The following is a 13420-nucleotide window of genomic DNA, read 5'->3' on the forward strand; positions in this document are numbered from 1 at the left end:
TTGTAATTGGAATCCAGGTCAATGTCTTGGCCTTCATTATCATAAGGGCCTGTTAAATCACTTTGCTGTTTTAAGTCTCCAGCCGACATGTTTACATAGGAATTATCCAAGAGTGGATTGTAATTGGAATCCAGGTCAATGTCTTGGCCTTCATTATCATAAGGGCCTGTTAAATCACTTTGCTGTTTTAAGTCTCCAGCCGACATGTTTACATAGGAATTATCCAAGAGTGGATTGTAATTGGAATCCAGGTCAATGTCTTGGCCTTCATTATCATAAGGGCCTGTTAAATCACTTTGCTGTTTTAAGTCTCCAGCCGACATGTTTACATAGGAATTATCCAAGAGTGGATTGTAATTGGAATCCAGGTCAATGTCTTGGCCTTCATTATCATAAGGGCCTGTTAAATCACTTTGCTGTTTTAAGTCTCCAGCCGACATGTTTACATAGGAATTATCCAAGAGTGGATTGTAATTGGAATCCAGGTCAATGTCTTGGCCTTCATTATCATAAGGGCCTGCTTGTAAACAAGGTCCAGTATAGACCTTACTATTTGATGGCTTGAGGTAGTGCTGTGGAGACATAACACTTGACATTGTGGTCAATGGGAAAGTAAAGGTGACACTGGTAGGAGAGTCTGGAATAGGAGATGCAATACTTGAGCTAAGTGGAGTGGATGGAATTGATACCTGAGCTGTTGTGATGAGGCTTGTAGGAGAACGGGGAAAATCTGATGAGGTTTGTGCAGAAAACCTTGGCAAGTCAAATGAGGCTTCAGCACCTAATGGAAGACTAGCTGGAGGTGATCTTGGAGAAACTGGTGGAGATGACAGTGATGGTTCATTGACCATCTGTAGGTATTGCTGATGCCTCCTTAAAGGAGCTGTCAGAGGTAGGGTGCTTGCTCCTGAGAATGAATCGCACTCTTCAACTTCTACTCCATTCCCTGCATCATCTTGACTTCCATTTCTCCCTCCAAGGTTGATAACACTGCCACTTGTTTGGGCTGACCATGAATTACTTGGCGAGCAATCATTCCCACTAACTAAGGAGTTTCCTGTTAAAGTAAATGGATTTGAGTTTTAAACAGAAATGAAAGTAATACTGAAGTAGAAAATTAGTTGAAATTTTCTCTGCTTGTGCAAGAAAATATTACTTTGCCATAATTCACAGGTTTCACTATATATCTAAGCTAAAAAAAAAAAATGCAGAAAGTCTATCTATTCTGAATTTAGAAAACTGTCAAAGAATTAGCTGCCTAAATGAAAACAAAATTCGCCACCTGAGTTAGTGTTGTAATTCTGATCAGGATCTTCAGCATAAGCCAGGTTATCAAGGCCACATTTACCTAAAACAGCAAACATAAGCATATATGACAGCACAAACTTTGGCATTCTATCCAATACCTTTACATTTCTCATTTTTTACCCAGTAATTTAATACTTATCAGCATAAATCAGTAGTCATTTCATTTGAATTCCTTTATGTGGTAGTAAAAAATTAGGAATCTGGTGGCAATGAAGACATAAAAAACTTATCAAGATGCAAATATCAAGAGAACAAGCAAGTTATGGCAATATAAAAGCTGAAGGGAATATCATGCAAAAGATGGAACAACTCTCAATTTTACATACAGTATTTCAACTGCAGGAGTAAGAAAAAAGCACGACATATTCCACATATTATACAAGTTTTTAGTTTAATATGTTTATTATGCACCCCATACCCATCCTGTGGGCAGTAGTCACCCCATACCCATCCTGTGGGCGGTAGTCAAAAGATTACAGAGGTACATAATGGGTCCAGGGACTGGACTCCAAAGTTTTGATAGCTGAGCAAGTTACAGAGGTAATGAATTCACAATTTACAAAGCTGAGCAAGTTACAGAGGTAATGAATTCACAATTTACAAAGGTAATGATCTCACAATTTACAAAGGTAATGAACTCCAGGTAGGTCTAGTCACAATCATGACAAGTTACAAAGGTATTTACAGATTACAGAGGTACACAATGGGTCCAGGGACCGGGCTCCAAAGTTTTGATGGCTGAACTAGGAACAAGGTAATGAACTCACAAGTTACAAAGGTAATGAACTCACAAGTTACAAAGGTAAAGAATACTGTAAGAATGGTTACTTACGTTTATACATGGCAGCAATCATGAACAAATTTTAGAGTAATGAGCAATTCACACTTCCACACCCGGTCACAACTGTAGTGAGTTATTGGTGCAAATGTTGATTGTTGAGTCTCTCTCACACACACACACACGCATACAAATTCATACACACACACACACACACACACACACACACACACACACACACACACACACACAAACTCATACACACACACACGCACACACACTCATACACACACACACACACTCATATACACACACACTCACACACACATACTCACACACACACACACACACACACACACACACACACACACACACACACACCAGTGCTATTTTTGGTATATGTGAACGACATGACGGAAGGGTTAGACTCAGAAGTGTCCCTGTTTGCAGATGATGTGAAGTTAATGAGGAGAATTAAATCTGATGAGGACCAGGCAGGACTTCAAAGAGACCTGGACAGACTGGACACCTGGTCCAGCAAATGGCTTCTCGAATTTAATCCTGCCAAATGCAAAGTCATGAAGATAGGGGAAGGGCACAGAAGACCACAGACAGAGTATAGGCTAGGTGGCCAAAGACTGCAAACCTCACTCAAGGAGAAAGATCTTGGGGTGAGTATAACACCGAGCATGTCTCCGGAAGCACACATCAATCAGATAACTGCTGCAGCATATGGGCGCCTGGCAAACCTGAGAACAGCATTCCGATACCTTAGTAAGGAATCATTCAATACACTGTACACCGTGTATGTCAGGCCCATACTGGAGTATGCAGCACCTGTTTGGAACCCGCACTTGATAAAGCACGTCAAGAAACTAGAGAAAGTACAAAGGTTTGCAACAAGGTTAGTTCCAGAGCTAAGGGGAATGTCCTATGAAGAAAGATTAAGGGAAATCGGCCTGACGACACTGGAGGACAGGAGGGTCAGGGGAGACATGATAACGACATATAAAATACTGTGTGGAATAGACAAGGTGGACAAGGACAGGATGTTCCAGGGAGGGGACACAGAAACAAGAGGCCACAATTGGAAGTTGAAGACACAAATGAGTCAGAGAGATAGTAGGAAGTATTTCTTCAGTCAGAGTTGTAAGGCAGTGGAATAGCCTAGAAAATGACGTAGTGGAGGCAGGAACCATACACAGTTTTAAGACGAGGTTTGATAAAGCTCATGGAGCGGGGAGAGAGAGGGCCTAGTAGCAACCGGTGAAGAGGCGGGGCCAGGAGCTAGGACTCGACCCCTGCAACCACAAATAGGTGAGTACACACTCACACACACACACACACACACACACACACACATGCACATATGTGGTAATGCTTTATTTACAGCTAGCAAAGTCAGGGTATTTCTCCAGAATGGTCTGTAATATACCTCTGTGGATAAAATACTTAGCCATTTCTTGAACACTTCTGAGTGAGTTGTTTCTAAATTCAAGGACATCATATATTTTGCAATTTACGTATGCTGCCCAAAATCAGGCATAATTAGTAATGAAAATTTACAGCAAATCACAACGCATTAATTCTTTACCAGACAATGAACAAGAAACATGTTAATCAGTTCAACCATCTAAGACATTTTACAGTTCTCTCAATTAAAATAAGATCTGCAGCAAATTCATCAGAAACAGATTAATTTATAAATCACAAAGCATGGAAGATATGAATGGTCTACTTACCATTTGAACCAATATAGTGAACATTGTGAACTGCAAGGGCTGGCAAAGCTGAGATAGTTTCCTCCAACATCAATAGTGCTCTAAGACATTCTTTAAAAGTTGGTCGGTTCTCTGGACTGTAGCTCCAACATCGCTCCATCAGTTTATGGCTAAAAAGAAAAGTTGAAGCTTCTATCTACTTATCTGCTGCATTTTTATTTTATCTTGCAACTTGAGCATGCTGACACTTACATAAAACTTTACCTGAGAACACTAAGTTCATAAATAAGGTTAGCATTGTCCTAACAAGACAATGTGATAACTTTTAAATTAGTTTGGAGAAAATACAATGTCCAATGACAATTAAGGCAAGAAATGAAATAGATAATAGATCTTTACAAAAAATATCTATGAAAAATATTTTAACAAGATTTTATATAATCCAAATAGATCCCAGACATTTATATTAAATGTATTGTTTTCAAAATACAGTACATTATATGAAATGGATGATTCACAAAAAAATATTTATTAACATGTATCATGTTAATAAATCATTTGCAATTAAACTATAATATATTTTTTTGGAGTATTGAAAAAACTTACAGTTCCTCTGGGCAATTGGGAGGACGATTAAGGCGACCTCCGCCCCTGACATAATGTAGCACTTCAAGGTTGGTGCGTGCAGGGTATGGCTGCTGTCCAAGAGTCAACATCTCCCACAACAGCACTCCAAATGTCCAAACATCAGAGTGACTTGTGAACACTCCATCAACCAGAGATTCTGGAGACAGCCACCTCAATGGTAACAGCCCCTCTCCCTATACAAAAAAGATTTTGCTAAATAAGACATGCCTGGTTGACCAGACAAGCCTAGCCTAAGGCTGGGCTCTGGGAATAGAAAAACTCACAGAACTCATCAAAAGTAAAGACAATGTATGTTTTTTCAGTACTGTACAGATGACAATTTTTTTTTTTTTTTTTTTTTTTTCAACAAGTCGGCCGTCTCCCACCGAGGCAGGGTGACCCAAAAAAGAAAGAAAATCCCCAAAAAGAAAATACTTTCATCATCATTCAACACTTTCACCACACTCGCACATTATCACTGTTTTTGCAGAGGTGCTCAGAATACAACAGTTTAGAAGCATATACATATAAAGATACACAACATATCCCTCCAAACTGCCAATATCCCAAACCCCTCCTTTAAAGTGCAGGCATTGTACTTCCCATTTCCAGGACTCAAGTCCGGCTATATAAAAATAACCGGTTTCCCTGAATCCCTTCACTAAATATTACCCTGCTCACACTCCAACAGATCGTCAGGTCCCAAGTATCATTCGCCTCCATTCACTCCTATCTAATACGCTCATGCACACTTGCTGGAAGTCCAAGCCCCTAGCCCACAAAACAACCTTTACCCCCTCTTTCCAACCCTTTCGAGGACGACCCCTACCCCTCCTTCCTTCCCCTATAGATTTATATGCTTTCCATGTCATTCTACTTTGATCCATTCTCTCTAAATGACCATACCACCTCAACAACCCCTCTTCTGCCCTCTGACTAATGCTTTTATTAACTCCACACCTTCTCCTAATTTCCACACTCCAAATTTTCTGCATAATATTTACACCACACATTGCCCTTAGACAGGACATCTCCACTGCCTCCAACCGTCTCCTCGCTGCTGCATTTACCACCCAAGCTTCACATCCATATAAGAGTGTTGGTACTACTATACTTTCATACAGTCCCTTCTTTGCCTCCATAGATAACGTTTTTTGACTCCACATATACCTCAACGCACCACTCACCTTTTTTCCCTCATCAATTCTATGATTAACCTCATCCTTCATAAATCCATCCGCCGACACGTAAACTCCCAAGTATCTGAAAACATTCACTTCTTCCATACTACTCCTCCCCAATTTGATATCCAATTTTTCTTTATCTAAATCATTTGATACCCTCATCACCTTACTCTTTTCTATGTTCACTTTCAACTTTCTACCTTTACACACATTCTCAAACTCATCCACTAACCTTTGCAATTTTTCTTTAGAATCTCCCATAAGCACAGTATCATCAGCAAAAAGTAACTGTCAATTCCCATTTTGAATTTGATTCCCCATAATTTAATCCCACCCCTCTCCCGAACACCCTAGCATTTACTTCTTTTACAACCCCATCTATAAATATATTAAACAACCATGGTGACATTACACATCCCTGTCTAAGACCTACTTTTACCAGGAAGTATTCTCCCTCTCTTCTACACACCCTAACCTGAGCCTCACTATCCTCATAAAAACTCTTTACAGCATTTAGTAACTTACCACCTATTCCAGAGAGGGCTGAGCTTGCTACCATCTGCAGCTCATAAGACTGCCATCCCCACGAGCCCCTTTGAGGCGGGGTAGATGGCAGACCAGAGGCCTAGCTTCTCCCTACGAGCCCCGTGAGGGCGGGGAATGTGGCTAGGCCTGGAGACACTTGGTCCCAAAGATGAGGAGGTACTGTACCTCCTCCCATGGGAGACTTAAGTCTCGAGACACTCCCCAGATAGGGAGCCAAGGCCGGGTCACCACTACTTGGAAAAGACCCGGGCCGGGAGAATACCGGCGAATAAAAAAAAAAAAAAAAAAAAAAAAAACCCACCTATTCCATATACTTGCAACATCTGCCACATTGCTCCTCTATCCACTCTATCATATGCCTTTTCTAAATCCATAAATGCAATAAAAACGTCCCTACCTTTATCTAAATACTGTTCACATATATGCTTCAATGTAAACACTTGATCTACACATCCCCTACCCACTCTGAAGCCTCCCTGCTCATCCGCAATCCTACATTCTGTCTTACCTCTAATTCTTTCAATTATAACCCTACCGTATACTTTTCCTAGTATACTCAGTAAACTTATTCCTCTATAATTTTTACAATCTCTTTTGTCCCCTTTCCCTTTATATAAAGGGACTATACATGCTCTCTGCCAATCCCTAGGTACCTTCCCCTCTTTCATACATTTATTAAACAAAAGTACCAACCACTCCAACACTATATCCCCCCCTGCTTTTAACATTTCTGTCATGATCCCATCAGTTCCAGCTGCTTTACCCCTTTTCATTCTACGTAATGCCTCACGTACCTCCCCCACACTTACATTCTGCTCTTCTTCACTCCTAAAAGATGGTATACCTCCCTGGCCAGTGCATGAAATTACCGCCTCCCTTTCTTCCTTAACATTTAAAAGTTCCTCAAAATATTCTTGCCATTACCCAATACCTCCCTCTCCCCATCTACTAACTCCCCTACTCTGTTTTTAACTGACAAATCCATACTTTCCCTAGGCTTTCTTAACTTGTTTAACTCACTCGAAAATTTTTTCTTATTTTCATTAAAATTTCTTGACAGTGCCTCTCCCACTCTTTCATCTGCTCTCCTTTTGCACTCTCTCACCACTCTCTTCACCTTTCTTTTACTCTCCATATACTCTGCTTTTCTTATAACACTTCTGCTTTGTAAAAACCTCTCCTAAGCTACCTTTTTCTCTTTTATCACACCCTTTACTTCATCATTCCACCAATCACTCCTCTTTCCTCCTGCCCGCACCCTCCTATAACCACCAACTTCTGCCCCACATTCTAATACTGCATTTTTAAAACTATTCCAACCCTCTTCAACCCCCCCACTACTCATCTTTGTACTAGCCCACCTTTCTGCCAATAGTCTCCTATATCTCGCCCGAACTTCCTCCTCCCTTAGTTTATACACTTTCACCTCCCTCTTACTTGTTGTTGCCACCTTCCTCTTTTCCCATCTACCTCTTACTCTAACTGTAGCTACAACTAAATAATGATCCGATATATCAGTTGCTCCTCTATAAACATGTACATCCTGGAGCCTACCCATTAACCTTCTATCCACCAATACATAATCTAACAAACTACTTTCATTACGTGCTACATCATACCTTGTATATTTATTTATCCTCTTTTTCATAAAATATGTATTACTTATTACCAAATTTCTTTCTACACATAGCTCAATTAAAGGCTCCCCATTTACATTTACCCCTGGCACCCCAAATTTACCTACTACTCCCTCTAACATTTTTACCCACTTTAGCATTGAAATCCCCAACCACCATTACTCTCACACTTGATTCAAAACTCCCCACGCATTTACTCAACATTTCCCAGAATCTCTCTCTCTCCTCTACACTTCTCTCTTCTCCAGGTGCATACACGCTTACTATAACCCACTTTTCACATCCAATCTATTTTACTCCACATAATCCTTGAATTTATACATTTGTAGTCCCTCTTTTCCTGCCATAGCTTATCCTTCAACATTATTGCTACTCCTTCTTTAGCTCTAACTCTATTTGAAACCCCTGACCTAATCCCATTTATTCCTCTCCATTGAAACTCTCCCACCCCCTTCAGCTTTGTTTCACTTAAAGCCAGGACATCCAGTTTCTTCTCATTCATAACATCCACAATCATCTCTTTCTTATCATTTGCACAACATCCACGCACATTCAGACTTCCCACTTTGACAATTTTCTTCTTATTCTTTTTAGTAATCTTTACAGGAAAAGTGGTTACTAGCCCATTGTTCCCGGCATTTTAGTTGACTTTTACAATACGCATGGCTTATGGAGGAAAGATTCTTATTCCACTTCCCCATGGATATAAAAGGAAAAGTAATAAGACCAAGAACTATTAAGATAAAATCAAAGAAAACTCAGATGAGTGTGTATAAATAAACGTGTACATATATGTGTAGTGTGACCTAAGTGTAAGTAGAAGTAGCAAGACATGCCTGTAATCTTGCATATTTATGAGACAGATAAAAGACACCAGCAATCCTACCATCATGTAAAACAATTACAGGCTTTAGTTTTACACTCACTTGGCAGGACGGTAGTACCTCCCTGGGTGGTTGCTGTCTACCAACCTACTACCACAGGATGGTAGTACCTCCCTGGGTGGTTGCTGTCTACCAACCTACTACCTATAATAACTTATTATATAAAAAAATAAAAATCTTCATTAATTTTAGGGGTATTTTAATAAGTTTAAAGTTTTTTCACTCGTGAATTTCACAAGCCTACTCTTATAAATATGGCATTAAGTTATAAATAAAATGATCTATAGATATACAGTACCTCTTTTCTATAGTAATCATTTTTGTATATATCTCTGGCTAGCCCAAAATCACCAATTTTCACTATACGAGATTCAGGGTCAGTTGTTGAGACAAGACAATTCCTTGCAGCCAAGTCACGGTGGATATAGTGCATTTCTTCCAAATACACACAGCCTTTAGCCACATCCAGACACATGGCCACCAAGTCTGCTAATGTCAAGCTACACTCAACCTAAAAAATGAATAGAATCGATTTAAAAGGTGGATACAATAATGCTCATTGTTACATACACTGTCTGCAGTTTGGAGGGAAATATGAGCTGTAATATCAATATGCCTCTGGCAAGAGAGTGGTGGAGTGAGTGATAGTGACAGTGTTTCTTCTTTTTTGAGTCACTCTACTTCTGTGGGAGACAGCTCAAACTTCAGACACTAAGGCACCATCCAATATGAATGTGACTAAACATTTGACCCTGCAATATGAATATGACTTAACATTTTCTATAAATTTCAAACTTATGTATAAATTAATAATAATAAACTTCAAACTTACTCCACGACTTGTACGAAGATAGGACAGAAGATCGCCACCTTCCATCAGTTCAAGGATAAGGAAGAAAGGATCATGGTCTGTACATACAGCCAGAAGACGCAAGATATGTTCATGCTGGAAGTGACTCATCAACTGAGCCTCCTTCAGGAACTCAGCTTTTTTTGTCTCTGTTGCTCCTTTACGGAGAGTCTGACAAGCATCAAAGGCACTCATTGTTTACAGAGTAATACAAAATTAAATTCTTAAAATGTTGAAAATGCATATATTTTTTCAGTTTCAATATATATAGTGGCTAAAAAATATACAGCCTCTCCTCACTCAACGACAAAGTTCCATTCCTAAGACCATGTTGGTAAACAAATTTGTCGCTAAATGAGGAGCATGCTATAATGGTAGTGGGCTTGTGAACCATCTTTGATAGTGTTTTAATGTCACCTTTGCACCATTTATAACATTTCTGGTATATTTTTAAACGTTTATACAGTAGTGTACTATATATTGTATTAAACAAAATAGCAGAAATCAGCTCTAATAAACATTATTTATGTATGCATACAGGTCAGAGAGCCTGTTGTAAGTCTGAGTCGTCGGTAAAAGAGTACGTCGCTAAGTGAGGAGAGGCTGTACTCATATTTGCCAATCATATAAAATGTATACTCATGTATACATGAAAAATAAGAATTAATGGATACTCATACCTTAACTGCCACCTTTGTGACCTCAGGTAAACATGGCAGTCCACAGGCTGTCCCTTCAAATACTTCACCAAACGCTCCACAATCCAGAAACTTGGTGAGGTTGATACAATGCCGTGATACATGGGGCAGATCCAGGTCATCTCCTGAAATTACATTTTGAAAAAATACTTGAGCTTTATTTTTTTGTAGATATACAGCTGGATGTTTAATAAGACAGCAATAAATACTTCTCACAGATGAAGAAAAGGATTTATCAAATTATCTTTATGAAGATTCAAGGGGTACAATACTGTTGCCTTTTTATCAGACTGAGATGTACTGTTATTCATTGTGCAGCTAAAAGCTGTGTATGTAAGATATTAATATAGAATACTGTAATAAGCAAAACATGTTTTTATTTTTCACCTACCTGGAAAAGTGTGAAGGTTATAGAGAACATTATTTTCTGTAACAAAGTTATTATTTATTGGCAACTGTCGAAGAGTTGCTAATTCTACTTCACGAGATTGTGGGTGGTGGTGGTGGTGGTGAGAATCATTCAGAGAAGCTGCTTTAACTTTCCTCCTCCTCCTCTCTGCTCGTTTCATACCTAAAGAAAACATGATACGAGAATGTTATTAATTTTTATGTCAAATTCAAATGAGAAACTAAATTTACAAAACTGCTTGTGACTGCTACAAGAATTCGAGCTATATTCTTTGCATTAGTGAATACTACTGTGAAAATTAGACACTAAAATATTAGAACAGTAACAATGGTATAATAATGTGAATAATAAAATGGTAGAAAATACCGACAGGTTGTTAGGTAAGACACACATGCAACAGTTAGGTATCTTTATATCGAAATGTTTCACCTACACAGTAGGCTTCTTCAGTCAAGTACAGAAAAGTTGATAGAAGCACAAGAGAAGTGAAGACTGATTACATCGTCTTCACGTCTCTTGTGCTTCTATCAGCTTTTCTGTACTCGACTGAAGAAGCCTACTGTGTAGGCAAAACTGGGCCGCGGGGGCGTTGACCCCCGGAACTCTCTCCAGGTAAACTCCAGGTAAACTGTTGCACGTGTCTTACCTAACAATGGTATAATAATGTACGTACATCCATTTCATAACCTGCCAAAACACCTCCAAACTTACAATTATTTACTACAAAATAAAAACTAATATGAAGCAATATAACTCATTTATCATATATATAAGAAGCTCTTTGGTACATAATTTTTAGCATAAAGAAAAAAAAAGTTAGGATGGTTAGAAAGACTTGTTAAATGTTTAAATATACACTGACCATGTAGGTCACTCAATACTTACAGCCATCAAAAATATTCACAAAATGATAAATGCACTGAGCATAAATGCTTGACACAAATAAATACAGTGGACCCTCAGTTAACACCTGCAGTGGATAACGCCAAAATTGGATAACGCCTCGCTTTGGCGTAAAAAAATTGGCTCGGATAACACCTAAAAACTCGGTTAGGAGCTTTCGTCCCAAACATGTCGGCACGGCGCCCTTAGCAGGCCCGGCCACTCACTCTGTGTACCAACCAGTGTGCCATTGTTTACAAAGCCAGTGAAGACGATTCCTCGCGTACATGCGATACATTTTGTATTATTCCATTGTTTTTGGTGCTTGTAACTGCTAAATAAGCCACCAAGGGCCCCAAGACAGCTTCTAGTGCCAGCCCTATGGTAAAGAATGTGAGAAACATATAATTTAAAAAAAAGTTTGTAGAAAAATACGAAAGGGGTGGTGGTAGAGGGTGGTAGTGGTTGTGATGGTGGTAGTGGTGGTGGTAGAGGGTGGTAGCAACTGTGATGGTGGTAGAGGGTGGTAGTGGTTGTGATGGTGGTATGGTTTGATAAGGCATGGAGAGGCTGCCAGTTCTGACAAAAAAGCGGCTGAAAAATATGTGCAGGACTTTAAGGGGTACATAGAGGCTGAAAAATTAAAACCCCAAGTGTTCAATTGTGACGATAAAGGATTGTTTAGGAAGAAAATGCCAAACAGAACCTACATTACTGAAGAGGAGAAGATACTCCCAGGACACAAGCCAGAAAAGGACTTATTACCTGAAGCCCTTATGGAAGGAGATTCCCCTTCCAAACAATAGAACATCTTCATCCTCTGCCCTTCTCCTGTTTCATCACTCATCAACAAGTCCACAATAAAGGTAAGTGTGATGTTATTATTGTTTTATTCTTCATGTATCATTGTTTTCTGTGTAGGGAAATGTATATTTCATGTAAAATAATTATTTTGTTTATTACTTTTGGGTGTCTGAAACGGATTAATTGGATTTCCATTATTTCTTATGGGGAAAATTAATTCGGTTAAAGGCTAAATCGATTAAAGCCTAGCTCTCTGGAATGGATTAAAGGCATTAACTGAGGGTCCACTGTACTACTATACAAAGTTGAAAAATCGAGCATCACTTAAAAACTTTACTAGGCTGAGGAAGGGTTGGTGAAGTGGTTTGGTCATGTAGAGGTTGGAGAGGGATAGGTTGACTAAGAGGTTAATAAATCTGGGGGAGGGAGGGGGTATGAGAGGCTATGAGCTTTAGGGGCTTGAGCATTCAGCAGACTTGTGAGAGCATTTTAAACGGAAGTGAATAGAGACAAGTGGTTTTTCATAGATGTGCTGTTGGAGTGTGAGCAAGGTAACTGATGAAGGGATTCAGAGCAACTGGTTAGTTGGACTTGAGTCCTGGAGGTGGGAGAGGCAGTGTCTGCACTCAGAAGGGGTGGGGATGCTTCATTTGGAGGGTAATCTGAATTGTGACATAAGAATGCTTCTGGTAAGACAGTCTCTGAATGACTGACAGTCACCGTACCTTGGAGGGAGACGACTGTTGTGAAAAAAAAAATTAATAACAGTACACTATACTGTATTTACCATATATAAGACTTGTAAAAAACACTCCCAAAAAAATCAGAGATGTTGGTATAGTTGATGCAAGAATTGTAGGGAGATCAGTCTGTGTCAGCATGGTTGACCCAACTACTGTGTCAATCACATTGACTTCTCCCCAAGGGCCAGCTCCAAGTTCATTTATAGCACGGACTCGAAAGATGTAACTGGATTTTGCTTCTAATCCTTTGATAAGCCAATAATTATCTGTAAAAAATTAGTATCTATTAATTACTGTCCTACGGATTTTATAAATTAATATACAACTCCACAGAGCAGTAACATTAATA

General features: G+C 39.2%; 1 protein-coding gene and 1 long non-coding RNA gene across 2 annotated transcripts in view; one reads left to right on the forward strand and one right to left on the reverse strand.

Moving 5' to 3' along the window:
- The window catches only part of LOC138851198 (uncharacterized), a 21358-nt gene extending 10995 nt beyond the window's left edge, over window positions 1-10363 (forward strand). Inside the window, exons 2-3 of the long non-coding RNA XR_011391050.1 lie at window positions 9536-9740; window positions 10242-10363. This is a non-coding gene — a long non-coding RNA (uncharacterized lncRNA). The remainder of the gene's footprint in view (window positions 1-9535; window positions 9741-10241) is intronic.
- The window catches only part of LOC128692197 (uncharacterized), a 43135-nt gene that overhangs the window by 1143 nt on the left and 28572 nt on the right, over window positions 1-13420 (reverse strand). The window contains 8 exon segments of the mRNA XM_070080013.1: window positions 1-1057; window positions 3829-3977; window positions 4414-4628; window positions 8984-9196; window positions 9518-9706; window positions 10216-10358; window positions 10625-10804; window positions 13116-13337. The exon segment at window positions 1-1057 is cut by the window's left edge and continues 930 nt beyond it. Of these exon segments, the coding sequence (XP_069936114.1) occupies window positions 1-1057; window positions 3829-3977; window positions 4414-4628; window positions 8984-9196; window positions 9518-9706; window positions 10216-10358; window positions 10625-10804; window positions 13116-13337 (2368 nt within the window).

Source organism: Cherax quadricarinatus, unplaced genomic scaffold, assembly GCF_038502225.1.
Source record: "Cherax quadricarinatus isolate ZL_2023a unplaced genomic scaffold, ASM3850222v1 Contig80, whole genome shotgun sequence".
NCBI classification, from domain to species: Eukaryota; Metazoa; Arthropoda; class Malacostraca; order Decapoda; family Parastacidae; genus Cherax; species Cherax quadricarinatus.